At 38.5% G+C, this 19,570-nt stretch overlaps 1 protein-coding gene and 1 pseudogene across 2 annotated transcripts in view; both read right to left on the reverse strand.

Annotated features, from left to right (window-relative positions):
• GRIN3A (glutamate receptor, ionotropic, N-methyl-D-aspartate 3A) overlaps positions 1-19,570 on the reverse strand; it is a 233,333-nt gene that overhangs the window by 142,440 nt on the left and 71,323 nt on the right. For both annotated transcript variants that reach the window (XM_006886896.1, XM_006886895.1), the window contains exon 2: positions 11,779-12,383. In XM_006886896.1, coding sequence (XP_006886958.1) covers positions 11,779-12,383 — 605 coding nt within the window. The remainder of the gene's footprint in view (positions 1-11,778; positions 12,384-19,570) is intronic.
• On the reverse strand, positions 16,658-17,153 carry LOC102848248 (annotated as a pseudogene).

Below are 19,570 nucleotides of genomic sequence, written 5' to 3' on the forward strand. Positions count from 1 at the left end.
CCACGACTTCTTCTAAACTCAGACTGTATTTCTGGTTGTTCTCTGTCAATGTACTGTTCAAGTCTTTTCTGGATAATCTTCAGGAGGATTTTGCTACTGGGTGATACTAGATAAAATTATTTACTTATTGTTCTCAGTGTTGTGTGTTGTCAAGATGATTCTGATTCATAGTGATACATTAATTGCAAATATCATCAATATCTCTGAATTCAGCTCTGCATTGCCTTTCTCGATGCTCTTTTCTTTGGGGAGTAATTTAGGAGGCTAACATTTCAGTACTATATGTTTTCTTTAGGAGGAGGGTATTTAAATTTATATAGACTGTGAAAAAATAATCCTGGGATGAAATGACTGAGGACATTTAGGTAGAAAATGAAATGTTCCCTGAAGCAATGAGAAGTGGCAGGGCTAGAGGAAGCTGAGAGGGTGGTTCATCCAAGGACATACATAAGCTAAAAATAACTTCATTTCTAGTGTTCAAATTAAGGAAAGATATGAGTAAAGTGAAATATAATAGTGAGTGAAAGGATCTTAGAAGAATAGAGCTAATGAGTATAGCTTAGCAAATCCAACTTGGAAAATGAAAATATTAACTCAGTGGCTATTCATCCCAACATAATTTTTATTATTTATTTATTTACATTTTTGTTATTATTTTTATTTCCCATAAAATATTTTTCATTTCAAAATGTGCTGTAATTTTCTTTGTGACCAAGTCCATAATTACTTTTTGTAAATGTTCAATGGACAAAAGAAAATAATTTATTTTAGTTACATGTATCAAATGAAGCTTGTTGACAGTCCTTTTACTTATTGTTGTCTAGATAACTGTTCTTATAGATATGACAAATGGCATATTATTGTTGTCTAGATAAATGTTCTTATAGATATGGCATATACGAATTTATCATTTTGCATTTAAATTGTATTCTTTGATATTTCTGTGTTTTGTTTTTTATGTTAGCTGCCACATTGTTTGGTGCAGATATATTTTGTTTATATAGCTTTTATCAGGCTAAGAAAATATCCTATACCTCTTTTTTGGCTGTGCTTTAATACAAATAGTGACAGCTGCTTCCAGAGTGGCCCCCCCTGCCCCTCTTAATCAGAGGTTTTTCAAATTGGTGGGTTTCTCCGTGGAGGCTAAGATTTTGAAACTTTGCCTCACATACCTTGGGCATGTGGCCAGGAGGGACTGATGGTCGGAGAAGGACATCATGCTTGGAAGAGTGGAAGAGGACCCTGCAGGATAAGACCCCGGATGAGATGGATTGATATAGTAGCTAGGGCAATAGGGTAGAGGTGTTGGAGTTGGTGAAACTGGCTCAGGACAGGGCAGGCTTCAGAGCTGCTGCGCATAGATAGGGTCGCTATGAGTTGCAGGTGACTCGATGGCACATAACAGCAACAACATACTATTTCAACAAATGTGGTTTTTATGGTTTATGACAAAGTCTTTAATATTCATCTGCCATAATGTTTAAAACCTAGAGAATCAGAACTGCTTACATTTTTAAATAGACACACCTGGTGGCAGAGGACCTATAATCCTAAAAGACCCAGCTATCTGTTGATGTTTGGAAGTAGTTACCTCTTTGGAGAGGGAGCATGAAACCTGGACTTCATCTCCACACAACCTGTGCATTTCATTCGTAAGTATGACATGCATAATATTTTGATGGTGGCTTGTTTCAGAAAGTTGTTATTTAATTTACTTGTGATAATATATAAAAAATAACTCTGCTTATCGACCAGTTCCGACTCAATGGTACACAACCACTTTGAATTATAAAATACTCTACAGCATAGACTGAATTAGGTACCTTAGCATATTTCTTAATTCCTACTGGGCAACCATGAAAATATTGTTTCTTAAAGATCTGAAAAGCTACTCCAGTTTTTATGATATGCTTTGTTGTGTGTGTGCCCTGTGGAAGAATATAGCCGTTGACCCCAGGCCTGGATCACTCCTTGGCCACCAGAAGAGAGACCAAAGCAAACATCAAAGTAAACCAGAAACCAGACCAGACAATGAATGGAACCTGGTAAGGCTTTGGGCCTGATCACAAAAGCCCAAACCTAAGTTCATTAACATCTTCAAATTCCGAGGAAATTACCACCTTCCCTAGTCTCCCCCACCCTCAGAGTCCTATAGAAGGAGACTGCCGCAATAGACTACCTTCGCATCATTTTTACCCTCTCTGCTCATGATCACTTGATGTCCCTCTCAGAGATGCAATAAAGGCCTGTTCGTTTCTTGGGACCAGTTTCTTTCTCTGTCTCGCCCTCAACTCTTTTTCTATCTAACATCTTGTGTGTGGTGATAAGGCAAACAATCTGTTCATATCTGCTTCAGTTTCTTTTTGGAGCTATTCTGACTTTCTACTTATAAATTTTAGTATCTTGTAAGCCAACCAACTTTATTGACATTTCCAAATTCACTTTAATGTAATTATACTCATCATTTTCTTGATTGAAGGATGTATTTTATATGCTATGTGTACTTTCTTAATTGCAATTTAGTGTTTACTTTTCATAAGGCATTTGAGGGATTTGTCTGTTGTAGTTATTTTTTATAAAACAAGCAGCTCTGGACTGTGTTGATTCCATTTTTCTTACTTTTCTTTATTTCTTAATCCTAAAACTTATCTCTTCCTGTTTCTCAAGTTTCTGTCTCACGGATTGGTTTTTCTTTGCACAATGTAATCACTGACACATATTAATTTAATCATGACCACTACGTTGATCACAGGTAAATGATTTTAGTTCCACTTGTTTCATCTATCAAGGAGCCCTGGTGGTGTAAGGGGATAATTGTTCGGTTGCTGCCGGAAAGCTCTGTGATTTGAGGCCACCAGCCCTTCTGCAGGAGAAAGGTGAGGCAGCCTACTTCAGTAAACATTTACAGTCTTAAAAACCCTTGGAAATCCTCAAAGAAGGAGAAAATCTTAAAATGTCTTTTTATTCTTAAAAACTTTATTTTATCTTTAAAACCCCCCAAAAACCTGTATCCACATCTTCTTATATCTTGAAAAATGAGCTGAATTTCTTTTCTTGAGATTACTTCTTACCATATTTAGTCGTTCCTCCTAAGAAATTAGAAATCTACTCATCTTCCATAAAGCTCTAGCAATTATTTTATCCTGTAAAAATGTAACGTTGGTTTTATTTTGTCTTTGCTTGGTTAAAAGTAGTCGGCAATATTATTGCTAGGGATATTCTCCCAAATTCCTTTGCCTCCCTGTTTAGTTGTGGTTGTTGTTAGGTGCCCTGGAGTTTGCTCTGACTCATAACAACCCTCTCTACAACAGAATAATACAAAGCCTGATCCCAAGCCATCTTGGACAAAACTAAAAGGTTCACTTTTATGCACTGAATAAAAATATTTCCTAATTGGTCACTTAAAATTTAGCACTAGGTACATATCAGAAAATATATTGCAATAAAGCCCTTTTGGACATTTTTGGTCAAGGATTATATAGCAAAATTTTGATCAAAAGGGGTAAAACAGGGACTAAAATTGTCACAGACTACAAACTACATGAAGTCGTGGAGGTTGGAGGAACCCCTGAGACAACCTTTGAAACTTAAACCAAATAATGGACATGTATTCTTAAAAACCGTTCAGTTTGACTTAGCTAGTAAAAAAGTCTGCCTTGATTATGATGTTGTTGTTGTTAAGTGCCGTCAAGTCGTTTGCGACTCATAGCGACCCTATGTACAACAGCCCTAAACCCTGCTCTATCCTGTGCCAATCTCATTGCCTCTGACACACCCATCCCGAGTACCCCAGTCACTGAATCAATCCACCTCATAGAGGGTCTTCCCCTCCTGCGCTGTCCCTCCACTCTACCCAGCATGATGTCCCTCTCTAAAGACCTGTCTCTCCTTACAACATGTCCAAAGTATGTCAGACGAAGCCCCAGAATCCTTGCCTCCAAGGAGCAGCCTGGTTTAACCCTCTCTAAGATGGATCTGTTTGTTTTCTTGGCAGTCCATGGTACATAAGATCACACTGATAATAGTAACTTGAAAGATAAGAACCTTAGGGAGCAGTGAGTTTATATTAATGGAGGAGGAAAACTAAGAAAAGGAAGGTGAGAATTATTGCACAACTTGAAGAATGAAAAAATCAATTGTACATGTAGAAACTGTTCAATTGGTGTATGTTTTGCTATATAAAGTCTCACAACAATAAAAAGAATATTTGAGAATGTTTTAAAAGCCATCTCAGCAAGTAATATTCTTTATAGTCTCGTCTTTGACAATGGGTGATGGAGGTTGGGAAGAGATCCATAAAAGTTTACAAACCCATTTTTTCTTAATGTAACTCATACCTGCAATGAAGTAATAAAACTTTCACTGAAAAACTTATGCTATGTTCTCCAAACTTCTATACTTCGGAAATAATCAAAAGGTCTCCTTTATACATTGTTCTTTTTCTTCTTTTCATACAATTTCTTCTTATATATTTTCTCTTTGGATAATATTAATGTTCTTTAGAAACTTTACCCCCAACTCTGGTGGCTTAGTGGTAAAGAATTGCACTGACAATGCAAAGGTATGCGGTTCAAATCCACCAGCTGCTCCACAGGGAAAGATGGGCCATCTCCTCCCATTCAGATTATTGCCTCTGAAAAGGTTGGCTATGGATTGGCTATGGGTCAGTTCCTACTTGACAGTATGCACCACTATAATGATGACTTCTCCAGTAGTCCAAGCACTATATCTTCCCAAGTCTGACCATTAGGAATGACCTAATATTCCTTTTTACATTATTCTGCTTCGTAACATTGCAGACTGTCAAGCTGAAAGAGACTTTAGCATTCATCTGAGAGCCCATCACAGTGAGTGATTTTTGAATCTTGGGCATGGCACAGTACCTGACCAGAGTAACTGCCTGGTAACTGTATGGTAAATGCAATTAAACACATGTCTTCTGCTTGGATCCTACATATGTCTCCTAAGGAGCTCTTCATCAATCTGCCAGAAGAACGGGACTCAATCATCCAGGAAGCATTTGCATTTGCAATTTACAGATTGTATGAATCATTAAAATTCCAGCACACTTTCCCCAGAATAATGGGTAGTATCAAAACTAGAAATTAATTCAATTGGAGGACTGTCTCTGATGATAAAGAATTTAAGAGGAATTAGTAATTGCTAAATTCTAGTCCTCAGAACAGAGGATCCCACATATTTGAGTAACTGATTGTTGTCTTTTAAAACAACATACAAAGCTCATCTTTAAACACATTTCTGTCAGTTAATGGGCAACAGCAATTTAATATGGTAATATATATGTACATATGCAAACTCAAACTAAACCTACTGCTGCCAAGTTGATTCCAACTCTGGAATTGCTATGAATATTCATATGTAGATGCATACAAATCACTTGACTATATTTTGCCAGTATTTGCCAAAGCTAGTTATTTACAAGTAAAACTGTGGTGTAGGAGGAGTGCTTTTCTTGACCTTCCCCCAGAACAGAAAAACCTCACAAACTTAAGCCACTGGATTTTATTTTAACAAACTTTTTTTTAAAATGTCATTATTTTTTTGTGTGTACCATCAAATCAGATCTGACTGGTACAGGAGGAGATTGTTGTTCCTTCTCGAGCAGAGCATCTGGTGGATTTGAATTGTGCACCTCTGAGCTTGCAGTTGCAGCTTCTTGCCACTAGGCCACCAGAGCTCGTCAACAAACATTTTTTACAATGTTACTTTTTGTTAGTTTTTGGGGAGTATTAACACATTAATAAATTTAAGATAATTACATACTGATATGTACTTTCTTTTTCCTGTTTTCATGTTGTGTTGTTGTTATGTGTCGTTGAGTCACCTACAACCCATAGTGACCCTAGGTACAACAGCTCTAAAGCCTCCCCTCTCCTAGGCCAGTCTCATTGACTCCAACACACCTATCCCATTGCCCTAGTTAACTCTATCAATCCATCTCATCCAGGTTCTTCCTCTCCTGCACTATCTCTCTACCCTTCCAAGCATGATAGTCTTCTCTAAGGACTAGTTTCTCCTGACCTCGTGCACAAAGTATGTGAGACGAGGCTTCAAAATCCTAGCCTCCAAGGAGAAACTTGGTGTCTCCCTTTCCAAGATAGACCTATTTGTTTTCTTAGTGGTCCATGGTAGGTTCAAGGCTTTGCTTCAGCACCACAACTCAAGGGCATCAATTCTTCTTCTGTCATCCTTAGTCATTGTCCAGCTCTCTGAAGAATAACAAGTAATTGTGAAGACCAATGGCCTGGATGAGGTGCACCTTAGTCTCTAGACTGATATCACTGCTTTTTAGTACTTTGAAGAGGTCCCTGAAAGCAGATTTCCCCCATGTAATTTGTCGTTTGTTTCCATATAACATACATGATAAGAAACTAGAGATGTGGTGTGCTTTTTTCTCTTCTGTGTTTTCTTCTCTCACATGATATTTCTGTCTGTTTCATACTCCTAGGTCCTTGCCCTTATTCTTGATGGATTTTCATGGACTTTGATTCTTTCCCAGAATTAGGGTCTTTACTCATCCCTTTGACTGCTCCTGGTCACTCCATATAATAAATATACCTGTTGGCTGTGAGTAGATTCTGGTATGTACTGACTCCATATGTGGTACAGTAGAAATGTGCACTATGAGGCTATCAATGGCTGAATTTCCATGAAGTCAATCACCAAGTCTTTCTTCAGAGGTCTGATGTGCCTCTGGCTAACCTTGAACCTCTAACCTTTTGGTTAGCAGCCAAGAGCAGTAGCTCTTTGCACCAGTCAGGGATTCTACTCTATGTAATTCTCCAGTTTAACTCATCCTCATTCTCTCATTCCAGTCCTATTGCTGACTCAGGTGACTGTTATACTTTTAGGATAGGGATGGTAATGGAGACATTATGCAGAACTGATGAGTCAAGAATTCCTCTGACATTAGGGGGCCTCAGACTGAGCTGCCCTTGAGAGAGAGGTCTCAAATGCCTGAGAGAGTAGCAGGGCTGCTCCCTATTTGCCTCATACTTTTTCGAGACATCTCTAAACTTTACAGTAGATGATACATACCAAGTTCAAAAGCACCGAAGAACACAACTTTCTTTCAGGGCACTGAAAGCTTGGAAATGCTCCCAATTTGGAAAGATTCCAGGGTGAAATCTGGTCTATCTGGGATCCTAGATGAAGTCACTTTGAACTTTGTTCATCAAAATAGGGTCCTGGGGGAAGATACATTTTCAGCACTCCTTATTGAAGCCTCCATGACTTAGTGAAAATTTTAGATGTAGCTCTTGGCATCACAGAGGACACATAAGGGGGAGTAAGATCAAAGGACATCAGCAAAATTAGTCCAGTGGCAGGCTTTCTTATTGGCAACATCAAGCAATGCTTGCCTTAAGTGTTGATTCCTAAGATTACAAGACATGCATTTTTCAGAAGTAACACCTCATAGGTGGTTGCCTCAGCAGAGAATGCTAACGTATAAGTAAAAGCTCAGCGCACTGGATCAGTCTACAAGCACTAGGTTCATCCTGGGGCCCCAGTGAGCCAGTGTCAACAACCTCCTGCCTTCCATGTTCAATAGAACTACATTTTTTTTAAAGTATTGGTAGAAACACACAGGCTAACAAGTTTGATTCTACAGAGGGTCATATGACAAGGAAACTCATACTTGAGTAATCATGCCTCCTAAATGATATCAGCTCTTAGCTGAAAGAATATAAATTCAAAGCAATAGGGTTCCAATTAAGGAAGGTGTCTATTAATTCCGAAACAACCTGGGACTTGAATTTTTTATGAACTGGTTTAAATCTTTTCCTACAAGGTGATAGCTGAATGACTGTAGGCATAGCACTTAACTTTTTGAAGTAGGAATCCTTAGAGATAAGGAAATTAAAGTTTGAAGCGTTTAAGCAACTCTTCCAGGATCACAAAGGCAGCAAGTTACAAGGGATGGTGGTGAGGGATATTCCGCAGAAGTCTATCAGGCAACCTCAGGTTCTTCTGGAACTTACCTAATGTCCACCGATGTAGCCTGTCATGAGGTATGATTTTTGTAGTCTAAAAGCCTCGACTGAAAAATACCGTGTTTCGGGTGATTTCATTAACATTTTAAAATGTTAACAATTCTGTCAGGCCAAACGGAAAATGACTGTGTGAGAAATGAAAGCTTGCATAACTCTGACACCCGCTATTCATGGCTCATTATCCTCCCGGCTTTCATTATGCAGTGAGGAAGGAGGGTCAGCCTCACAGAATTTAGGAACAATTAAGAAAATTACTGTATGCAGATGTGACTTATAGACTGAGAGTAACTAACTTTCTCAGAGTCTGCATTAAACAAAATAAATAACGAGGATGGAAAAAAAATCCACAGATGTTCTATGGCTTCAGGCGGCTTTTCAGTTATTCATGATAAAGATTCCTCCTAGGATTTTGCTCACTTTCCTTGACCCCTTGTGGAATACTTTGAAACTCTCTCTTTGACTAGATTCCTCAGGGACTCGAAGAAGAACTAGGTTTATTTTCTGCAGTGTTTTGAGTTCAGTTCTCCAACACAAATCTATGGGAATGAAAATATTGTCACTGACCCTCATGCAGTCATTGTGAATACTGCAGGCTGTAAAACTCACACTCTCCCTTAAAACTTGCCAAGTCTGTAGAATAAGCAATATGCAAACACAGCATCAGTGACAAAGGATACCCATTAACCTAATGTTACACACATACACACCCAGAGTCAAAGAAGAAAACGAAGAGTAACCATTTATAAGACCTAAGCACAGTATCTTTACTATCTTTACTGTTTAGACAATATTTATTGATCATTTACTCTTTTTCTTCTAAAAAAGCAAATAATGGAACATGTCAGAAAAAAGAGATTTCCTTTCCTTCCTCCTAGTGTAATTTGAATAACTGTCTAGTACCTGCTATGTGCCAGGCATCCCACTACACTGAATAATGGTGTCTTTGCTTAATGGAGTTTATATTCTAGCTCAAGGAGACAGACACATAGACAGATAATGATGATGGAAGGGGCTAAGTACCATCATATAATTTCATGTGCAACGTGTCATGGGACTTTGTGGAAAGAGGCACATCATTTAATATAAATTATATCTTGAGCTACCAGACTGAACAGTTTGATCTTCATAAAAAGAGCTCCCGTAAGGACACAACCTGAGTCAACAGATAACCCTTCTCTGTAGTTTCAAAACATTTTTAGACTCCAAGAGAGAATAATTTTTTTATATTCTCCATTTCACATTAGATAGAAAGAAGATAAATTATGTGGGTTTTGAAAGTGATTTCCCCCCCCCAAGTCTGCTTTTTCTAACTGTCCTTCTAAAATAATGATGATATTTCTTAAAAACAACAAGAGAAATATAAATCAAGGTTTGCTTAAATGTTTGTTAGAGAGGAAAAAGCTTCTTATCCTAAGAGAAAATCCCGAGTATCAAGGGGAGCTTGGTGGCATAGTTGGTAAAAAGATGAACTGCTAACTGCAAAGCTGTACGTCGTTGGTGGTTTGAATCCAACACTGACTCGGAGGGAGAGAGACCAGAAATATCCTCCCCTGTGATTTACCGCCCCATAAATCTACTGGGAGGGCGTGTCCAGCTATTAGTTGGTTCTGACTTTACAGCAATGTGTTTTTGAGAGTATAAAGAAACCGTGTATTAAATCTAGATATTGCTACCTATCTCTATAGAAAAAATATTCATAGACCTTAGTTTTATGGAAATTTAAATACAGAAAAGGAAATGACATAAAATTCAAATGATGATGGAAAACCAAAACTAAAGCCATTGCCGTCACTGAGTGGATTCTAATTCATGGTTATGCTCCATGAGGTTTCTGAGGCTGTAAATCTTTTTTTTTTTTTAAAATTTAGGTTGTTTATTTTTCATTTCAATTAACATCTACAGAGATTTTGGGATTCCATTCATTCATTGTTACACCCTTCTCCCCGCACAAACCCCTCCCCCCCCATTTGCTCCTCTCCTTGAAAAGCAAAAGAAAAACTCCCTCATTGGTACACAATCCCCCCCCGTACCTCCCCAAACCCCACCCCCTACCCCCAAATATAATCCACTCTGCAACCCTCATTGCATACTCCTACGATAAAAATAATGCCCTAAAATATAATACTTTTACACTATTCTCTCCCCCATAGACTTGAGGCTGTAAATCTTTACAGGAAGTATCTATTTCAACCACTGATCATTCAGATAGCAGCCCAACACATCATACTATCCTGTGACTAATAGAGGCTTAATAAATAAATCTGAAATGATTTTATTTCATGAACAATCTTTACAGTAGGTATAATCCTTGCACACAGTAGGTATTTGATGCATATATGTAATTACATAGAAAACACTTAGAATGTCCTGAGTTCTTACCAAATGGTAATGTCAAAGGCAAGACACTGAGAGGCTGCCTCATATTCCTCTATTCTATAGAGTCAGCTGACCCTGGGCTAGAAGGGCTGCCCAAAAGTGGGACCTCGTCTAGAGCTAAGCCTTCACTTATGATTCAGCAATAATTCTCTGAGTTAACTCTCTATCCCTTTGCAGAAGAAAGTCTAGCCATTCATAATATAGCCTTTCGGGGTCATGAAAGTAAGTTGCATATGACAAGGTATTATTTAAATTAAAGGAATTAAAGCTTACTTTTAAAAATTCCAAAACAGTTTAAAGCATTGAAGAAAAAAAAATTGAGACCCAATTCAAAATAATGATAGTAATAGCAGCAATGATAAGTATATCTCTTGGAGAGTCCTTAGAACGTCCTCTTTAGAGTAATGTATTGATCTACCCAATAACCTTTAGTTGCTATCTGCTGCTGAGTCAGAACTGATTCATAGCTGATCATCTAGTGGGTTTTTAGAGACTATAAATTTCATGGGGGGGAGACTGCCCATCTTTCTCTCACAAAGCACCTGGTGGATTTGAACCATGTGCTTCTGGGTTAGCAGTGCAACTCCTTACCTCTAGGCCACCAGAGCTCCTGCCTGATGTCCTATCCACCTATATATCTAATCTAGAAAAATAACTCCTTGGGCAACAAGGTTTACTGTTATATCAATTTTATATAAAGCAAAGTTTTTTATATAGAGCTTTATATAAAGCTCTAAAAAGTTAAGTATCTTGACCGAGTCACACAAGTAGAAAGTGGTAGCGCTGACCTTCAAGGTCATACTGTCAATCACTATTGTCCTTTAAAATTCCATATTGCCTATAACACCATTGTAAGTGTGTTCTCCTAAGACCTAAGAGGACAGACAGAAGTCTATTTCTTGCTTGACTCCTTATTTTTCACTTTAAGTCTCTCTAAAATATTCTAGAGATTTACAGCTATTTATCTCAGTATATTGATATGGGAGAGTAGAACAGACAAGTAATGTACATTGTGTATCTACCATGAGCCAAGCATATTGCTGAACTCATATTTTTCTGGCATTATTAAGATATCGATCTATTCAATATTATCCTCGTTTACTAATTAGAAAACTGAGGCTCATAAGTTTTAAGTAACTTGCCAAGAACACACAGTTTTAAAGCCAAGATTTAAAAGCAGGACTGAGTGTTCTCCACTACATTATGTGCCTTCCAGCCTGTGGAACAAATTAGAGATTATGTAAGTAAAGATGCCTTTCAACATATTATTAGAGTGTAACATTACTTAGGGTCAATAGTTTTTGCAAAGGCGGTAGATTTTTTTTTTTTTTTAAATTACCTCCTGTTATAGCCCAACAAATGGAGAACACCAGGCCTGGAATCCTACCTTGATAAGTATTGTCCTGAAGTGAGATTTGTTGTTTCCACGTCCATGCAGTTCATCGTGCTGGGAATGAGGGCAAGCTCTGGCTGGATCATGGTGGCTGTGGCTACAGCTCTGGCCACCAACTCCATCGCATCTTGCACGTAATACTCAAAGACAGACTGTGTTGTTTTTCCATGAGCAATGAGTCCTAAAGGTAGACCTTCTGTCCTCAGTTCCTCCACATTCTGGGAGTCCCCCAAAACCCAACGAAGCTCAGGGAGCGTTACTCCAAAATGGGTGGTGATTTTGAAAATCTGCCGGATGCTCTCCATGTCACAGCCAAACATCACCATCGTGGGTGTGCTGTTTTTAAGGCTCTCAAGCTGCGCCTGGAGGAAGCTCAAGAGGTCCTCGGTGGAGGAGAGATTGGCGGTGATGTTGATGATCGACTCCAGGTGGAACTTGGAATTGTTCTGGGTGAGGAGGAGGAAGTCGGTGATGTTCCAGTCTTCCTGGCACAGCAACAAGCTAAAATTGTACCAGTTGTTCATGGTCAGGATTGAGACAGTGACATCAGCATCAGAACTTAATGAATTTTCTAAACTCAGTTGTAGGTGAAGGGGATTCTGTATTTAAAAATATGAAAAAGAAGAATTAGAATGTATCAGCCAAAGACTGTAACAGAGGGTATTTTTTTTTAATTTCTTACACATCTTAACTCTTTATCTTCCCCCGTCATATATATAAATGCCTGTGGGAGAAATTTCTCATTATTGAGGAACTATGCTTCTTGTTTAATTGAGCTACTAATTCCTTAAAACAGATTCCTTAATAGCTTGCGATCAGACTACCTGAGGACAGATTATTCTTGGTGGAAATGTCTGTAATGACACAATCAGACATTTGCTCTGAGATTTTTTTCAAGCTTGTCTACTTCCTCACAGACCCTCTTATTATTACTGTTCTTAGCTCATTTGCTAAACTTTATGCTCAGGTGAAATAATTGAAAGAAATTACCTTTTCTTTTTCCCAAAATGAATCTCAGAGGCATCTTAACTATAGAACAGATACTTGTATAAAGAGGATGCAGAAAAGAGTTTGTAGTATGGTTTCCTAAACCTCTTCATGCCTCTCTTCAGGAAGGCTCTAGCCCTTCCTTGAGATAATTAGTAACATATAAATAAAGATCAAGTGTTTAGTCCCATGTTGAAGACTTGATTACATATCTACTCAGCCTGAATTCTTGATGTGAAATGCTTGCCATTTAAGTACATTTATGAAATCTCAATCACAATTTCCAGTTCTTATAGAACTCACCAGCTCAATGTAGGAAGAATATCTTACTGGAAAATTCACGATTATTAATTATGTAAGTAAAGTGCAAGTAGTCTTTCAATAAATACATTTAATCGTCTTCCCTATGTGGAGACCTTTGACAGATTCATTTATAACATTGAGCCATTCTGAGACCATTTACCACAACTCCTTACACATATTAGATGCACAATAAATACTGATTAAACTGAACAAAATAAGTTTCCATGAGGCTCTTTGTGAGAACTTACACAGGAGTTAGGTCAGTAATTTTTGTAAAGAAAGGAAGAGACTTTTCACATTCAGGGTTCATGTTCTTGTACAAAAATAAAGAGCTGAGGTCTCTCTATATCCACAGCACCCCTAACCCTCACCCAAGTGGATAGTAAAAATTAGGATTTCAGCTAAGTATTTAACTCTTTTAAGGGTGAAAAGAATTTTAACATGACCAATAGCAGGTGATTATAATTCACACACATTAAAATATTCACTCCTCCACAGGAAAAAGATAGTCTCCTCCTGTGCCATTTATAGCTTCTGAGGCCCGCTGAAGGGTCAGCTATGCGTCTGTTCTGACTCAACAGCACATAACAACAATAACAACATATGAAGAAGGGAGCTCTGTTGGCCTAGTGGTAAGAAGCTACACTGTGATTTCAAAGGCATGTAGTTCAAATCCACCAGCTGTTCTGTGGGAGGATGGGCAATCTCTTCCCATCTAATTTACTGCCTCTGAAAACACACTGAGGGTCAGCCATGAGTTGATAGTGACTTGACAGCACACAACAACCACCTCCATCAAGTAGATTTTAATTTCTATGACCCAATGGGATAGACTAGAACTGACCCCACCATGTTTTCAAAGCTATAATAAGTATGAAAGCAGACTGCCACTTCTTTCTTCTACCTAACAGCTGGTGGATTTGAACCACTGACCTTTCATTTAGCAGCTGAAAGCTTCAATCACTTTATAACCACGACTCCTTAGTGGTAAAAACAATGAGAAAAAGATTTTTTGGAGGAGAAAGAAGAGATTTAGCAGGAATATTGGACATGAGGGGCAAATGAGATGGAAGGGTCAAAGAGACTTTCCCCAGGAGAGAGCTCCTGGCTTCCAAACAAGATCTTTGAGGTGAGAACAGAGCCTTCACCCCCTCAATCTTTTTGATTCATAAAATTTGCTTCAGAGTATTTCTTCTGTCTTCCTCTTTTTTATTTCCTCCTTTCCTCTTTCCTTTTTATTTTTTCCCTTGCCTGACACCTTCCCCCCAACCCCATCCAAAAGCAAAGAGCAATGTAAGGCAAGCTATTTATTTATCTGGAGGGAACAAATTATTCCCAACCGTTTTCTTGGCCTCAGCTCTCTGTTTTGCTGCCAGTTTTCTTTCTAAAACACAAATATGACTACATCATTCTTCTTCATCATAACCTCTGCATCATCCAAAGGACAAATCAATAGCTTGGCTTAGAAGGCCACTCCTAGTCTTCAGCTTCACCTCCATCACTCCCAAACATATCAAGACAGGCTATACTCAACAAACTGGCTTTTCTCTAGACACACTCATTTTCACCAAGGTACATTTCCCTCCCCCAGAGATAGGATTTTCCTTCATTCACATTCAGGATGATAAAACTCAAAATTTTTAGTAAATATTTCTAGAAACTTTCTTTCTGGTAGGGTTCATCAGTGCTTCTGATGCTGATATATTCTTTTCCTCACAATATTTTTGCCTTATTGATCTTTTTTTTTGCAATGGCAAATGGGGTTTTTGACTGTTTACTGCATTTCATTTTTCTGACCAGGCAGAACTAATTGTTTCATCTTTGTGTCATGGTAGCATTTTGATTATTCCTCTGCCATAGAACTGTTCACATCATAGTGTTAACCATTTAGTTATGTGTTCTATCTTCCACACTAGACTGAAAACTTCCCTAGGACAAGGGCCATATCTCAACTCTTCCCATAGAGTTCATGGTCCAGTGGAAACAATATTTGTCAAATAAACTTTCTCTTTTGTTTGCTGCAAATATTTAACTCTGGTCAATGTTCTTTTACTGAAAGACTGGGAAAAATTCCTATTTCTAGCAGAGTTTGAATGCATATAATGTGCCTTTGGTTGGCATAAAGACCCACTCAACAAATACCTTGAGAGAAACTCAGAAAATCAGTGTATAGCAAGCACTAATGGAGGCAGGGGTAGGAATGAACAGAGGAATGAAATTCGAATCTTGACTGATCACTCATTTAATGAAGAAAAAGAAGTTTCATTTCCTTCTTAAAATCTGGCAGCTGCTCCCTGGGAGAAGGATGGGCGATCTCTTGCTGTGCAACTAACTGCCTCTGAAAACATGCTGGAGGGCCAACTATGGGTCGGTTCCAATTTGACAGTACACAACAACAACACAGTGTACCTCTGGTAGCTCAGTGGGAAGGAATTGAGCTGCCAACACAAAGGTACACGGTTCAAATTTACCAGCTGCTCCACAGGATAAAGAGGGGCAACTCCTCTCAAGTGATTTACCGCCTCCGAAAACCAGCTGGACGATCTGCTGTGGGTGCATTCCAACTTGACAGTACACAACACATCACATCACACTCTAGTGGCTGAGTGGTTTTAAGGAGCTGCATTCTCAAACAAAAGGCAGGCAGTTTGACTCTACCAGCTGCTCTGTGGGAGAAAGATGGGCCATTACCTACAGTGCAATTATAGTCTCTGAAAACTCTCGGGAGGTCAGCTATGAGTTGATTGACAGCGTGTAACGAGCACCCCAACAACTATTAGTAGTGAAGCTTTGCCCTATGTGCATACTTTGGGCATGTTGCTAGGTAAAAGCTATTTCTTGGAGAGGGATAACATGCTTGGAAGGTGGAGGGTCAGTGAAAAAAGAGCAATATCCTCAACAAGATAGATTAACATAGTGCCTACAGCAATGGGCTCCATCCAGTATACGTCACAGATGAGGAAGGCACAGGACAGGACAGGACGGGGTTTAGATCAGGACTCACAGGGTCACTGTGAGTTGTATCCAACTCAATGACATCTAACAAAAACAACAGCAACAAAGGCAGAACCCCCATAACCATTACAGTTCATTGCAACTAAGAAGAGAGAAAAGTTCAGCTTTACTACAGAAGTAAAGGCCAAACCAGCAAGAGAAACTTGACACTTAAGAACATCATACGCGCTGCCCCAGAGGACGGCAGGGTAGCAGCGGGTGTTGGCTGCAAGCAAGCCTGTCAGAATAGAAATAGAACATCTGGAAAAGACAGTGGATGGTCAGTGTGAAACTACATTTTTTTTTGAGACATCTATTTATCGAAATTTATTATAGTCAATAAGAGGTAGCTAATATAAATGAAAAACACCTTTTTAATTCTGAAAAGTTAGATTCTTTTACTTAGTGAATGAAAGCATTGAATATGAGACAAATTTTTGCAAGCTTCGGGTCTGCTCAAGCAGCTTTTCAGAAGTTACGCAAAAATCTGGTTAGATTTTGTGTTCAGCAAGCTTCTATATTGACTACAATACATGACTAAATTATAAGTCAACTTCTCTTTGAAGGCCAAGTGTCAGGCATCTCTCCTCTACTGAATGAGGCAGGTGCTTCTGCTTCTGAAGCACAGGCGCCTTTTAGGATGATAATTGTCCAAGTAGGAAAGCTGCTTGCTGTTAAATCTACACGATGCTTTTGTCTTATGAACTGCACTGCTTCTTCATACTTCATTCCACCTTCAGTCAAGGCTAGAGCACCAGCACCGGAGCTCCATCGAGCCCTGCTGGGCAGTGGACTGCAATACAACATCCAGAATTTTCACTGAATTTCATTTTGACAAAATCTAACCATTGATCAATGATCTGCCTTGATGGTTCTGTACCACCATCAAAAGGCCAGTCAAGAACCTGGATGCCCTCCTGCTCCAAAAAAATCAGTGTTGTAAATCATCTTACAAACTCTCACAAAGGTGGTAACTCCATTCCTCTTAAGTTCCTGTAAGAACTTGTTTAAGGAGGCATGGTTTGGATTGTGTGTGACCAGAAGTTTCTGTATGTGATCTCCACAGGAGCAGGGAGGTTCATCCCAGCCACACACAAGTAAAAAAAAAAAATTTTTTTTTTGCAAGCAAATTAAGAGGGAAGTCAGAAGGGCCCTAAAAAAACACTTCAGTGGAAGTATTCAGAAAGTGGAAGGTGAAAGGCAAGGGCAATAGGAAGTGAGACGAATCTCCCAACAACTTCAACTTCACACTCCTCTTAGATGACTCCCACTTCTTCCAATACAAAATACCCTTGTGTAATCAAACAGCTAAGTGTTCCCCTTTGTCACCAGAGACTTCCTGAACAACTGGTGGGGTAGTCCTCAGGTAGTTGCACAACTATCCCCAAAGTGGAATTTCTCTGGCGATTCAAATCCACCAATGACTCCTGGGAAGGAGGAGGAGCCGAAACTACGTTTTTAGTTATACATTCATTTTGAGAAAATCATTATGTGTGCTTCCTTAGGTGTGATTATCATTTTCAAAATAGTCTTATTTTCCCTCTAATATCAGAATGCATATATTAAAAAGACCCTCCAACATGAAAACCCACTAACTCTTATACCTAGTAATCATAAATATTAAACTTTGCTGGAACATATTTTCCCCTCTCTCTTGCTGCTACAGTTGGAAGGATAACTTTTCCTAACCACATGCTCAAAGTATGTGAGACAAAGCTTTATTATCTTTGCCTCTAAGGAGCACTCTGGCTGCACTTTCTCCAGGACACATCTATTTGTTCTTTTGGCAGTCCATGGAACACTCCTACTTGTCTGCAGCACCACAATTCAAAGGCATCAGTTATTCTTCTGGTTTCCTTATTCATTGCCTAACTCTCACTACCACAGCACCTGATTGGCTTGAATTAGGTGCATCTTTAGTCTCCAAACTAACATAGTTGGTCCTCAATTATTTGGAGATCCCTGATTGTAGACTTTCCTAGTGTAACAAGCATTCTGATCTCCTGACTGCTGGTACCAAGGGTGTTTGTTGTGTTTATCCAAGTAAGTGAAGTAGTTGACAATTTCCATTTTTCTCTATCCTGATGTTGCCTATTGGTCCAGTGGGGAGAATTTGTGTTTTCTTGACATTGAAATGCAATCCATATTGAAGGCCAGTTTTTTTTAATCTTCTGCATTAAGCACTTTAAATCCTTCTCACTTTCAGCAAAACACATTGTGTCATCTTCACAATAAAGGTTATTCCTCCTTTTATGATTCCACATTCTTCTTCATAGAGTCCAGCTTCTCAAATAATTTTCTCAGTGTACAGTTGTATAGGTATGGAGAAAGGAGACAAGCCTGACATAAACCTTTTTTAATGTTAAACCATGTATTGTTTGTTTGCTGTTTGCATGTAGCCTCTTGGTGTAGGTAGAAGTTTCACATGAGCACAATTAAGTGTTCTGGGATTCCCATTCTTCTCAGTGTTAGCCATAATTTGTTATGATCTTACAGAGGCAAATGTCAATAAAGAGGTATAGTCAATAAAGTACAAATAGACATTCTTTTGATATTTTTTTTCTCCTTTTAGGAAGAATCCATTTGACATCAGTAATTTTATCCCTGGTGCCACAGCCTCTTCTAAATCCAGCTTGAACTTCTGGAGTTCTCTAGGTACTGCCATTGTACTCTGTTCTGAATGATCTTCAGCCATATTTTGCTTGCATTTGATATTAATGATATTGCTAGATAATTTTAACATTGTATTTGATCCCTTTTTTGGGGGGGAATGGGAACAAATATAGATCTCTTCTAGTTAGTCAGTCAGTTAGTCTGTCAGTCAGCTGTCTTCCAAATTTCCTGGCATTGACAGAACACATCCATGGTTGCATCAATTTGAAATGTGTCAACTGATGTCCAATTGATTCCTGGAACCTTAATTTTTGTCTGCCTTCAGTGTACCCGCTTGAACTTCCTACTTCATTACCCTTGATTCTTGATTATATGGTACTTCTTGAAATATTTCAGTTTTGGCCAATTCGTTTCTGGTACAATGACTCTGTGTATTTCTTCTATCTTCTTTTAATGTTACTTGTAACATTCAAAATTTTTTCCATGGCATCTGTAAGTATTTCAACTCAAAGCTTCAATTTTTTTCCCTTCAGTTTTTCCAGCTTGAATAATGCTGAGCAAGTTGTGAACCTCTTAATTCTCTAATACTAGCTCTCTGCACATTCTGTTACAATAATCAATTTTGTCTATTCAATCTGCCCTTTGATATCTTTTGTTCAGCTCTTTTATGTCAACATCTCTTCCCTTTATTTTAGCTTCTTAATGCTCCAGTGCAATTTTCAGGGTCTTTTCTGACATTCATTTTGGTTTTTCTCTTTCTCCGCTGTCTTTCTAATGACTTTTCACTCTCTTCATGAACGATATCCTTAATGTCATCACACTCATCTAGTCTTTGATGATTAGTGTTCAATGCTTCAAACTTATTCTTTTTAAAAAATATTTATATTGG

Source organism: Elephantulus edwardii, unplaced genomic scaffold (assembly GCF_000299155.1).
Source record: "Elephantulus edwardii isolate Elephantulus edwardi_28Jun2011 unplaced genomic scaffold, EleEdw1.0 scaffold00052, whole genome shotgun sequence".
NCBI classification, from domain to species: domain Eukaryota; kingdom Metazoa; phylum Chordata; class Mammalia; order Macroscelidea; family Macroscelididae; genus Elephantulus; species Elephantulus edwardii.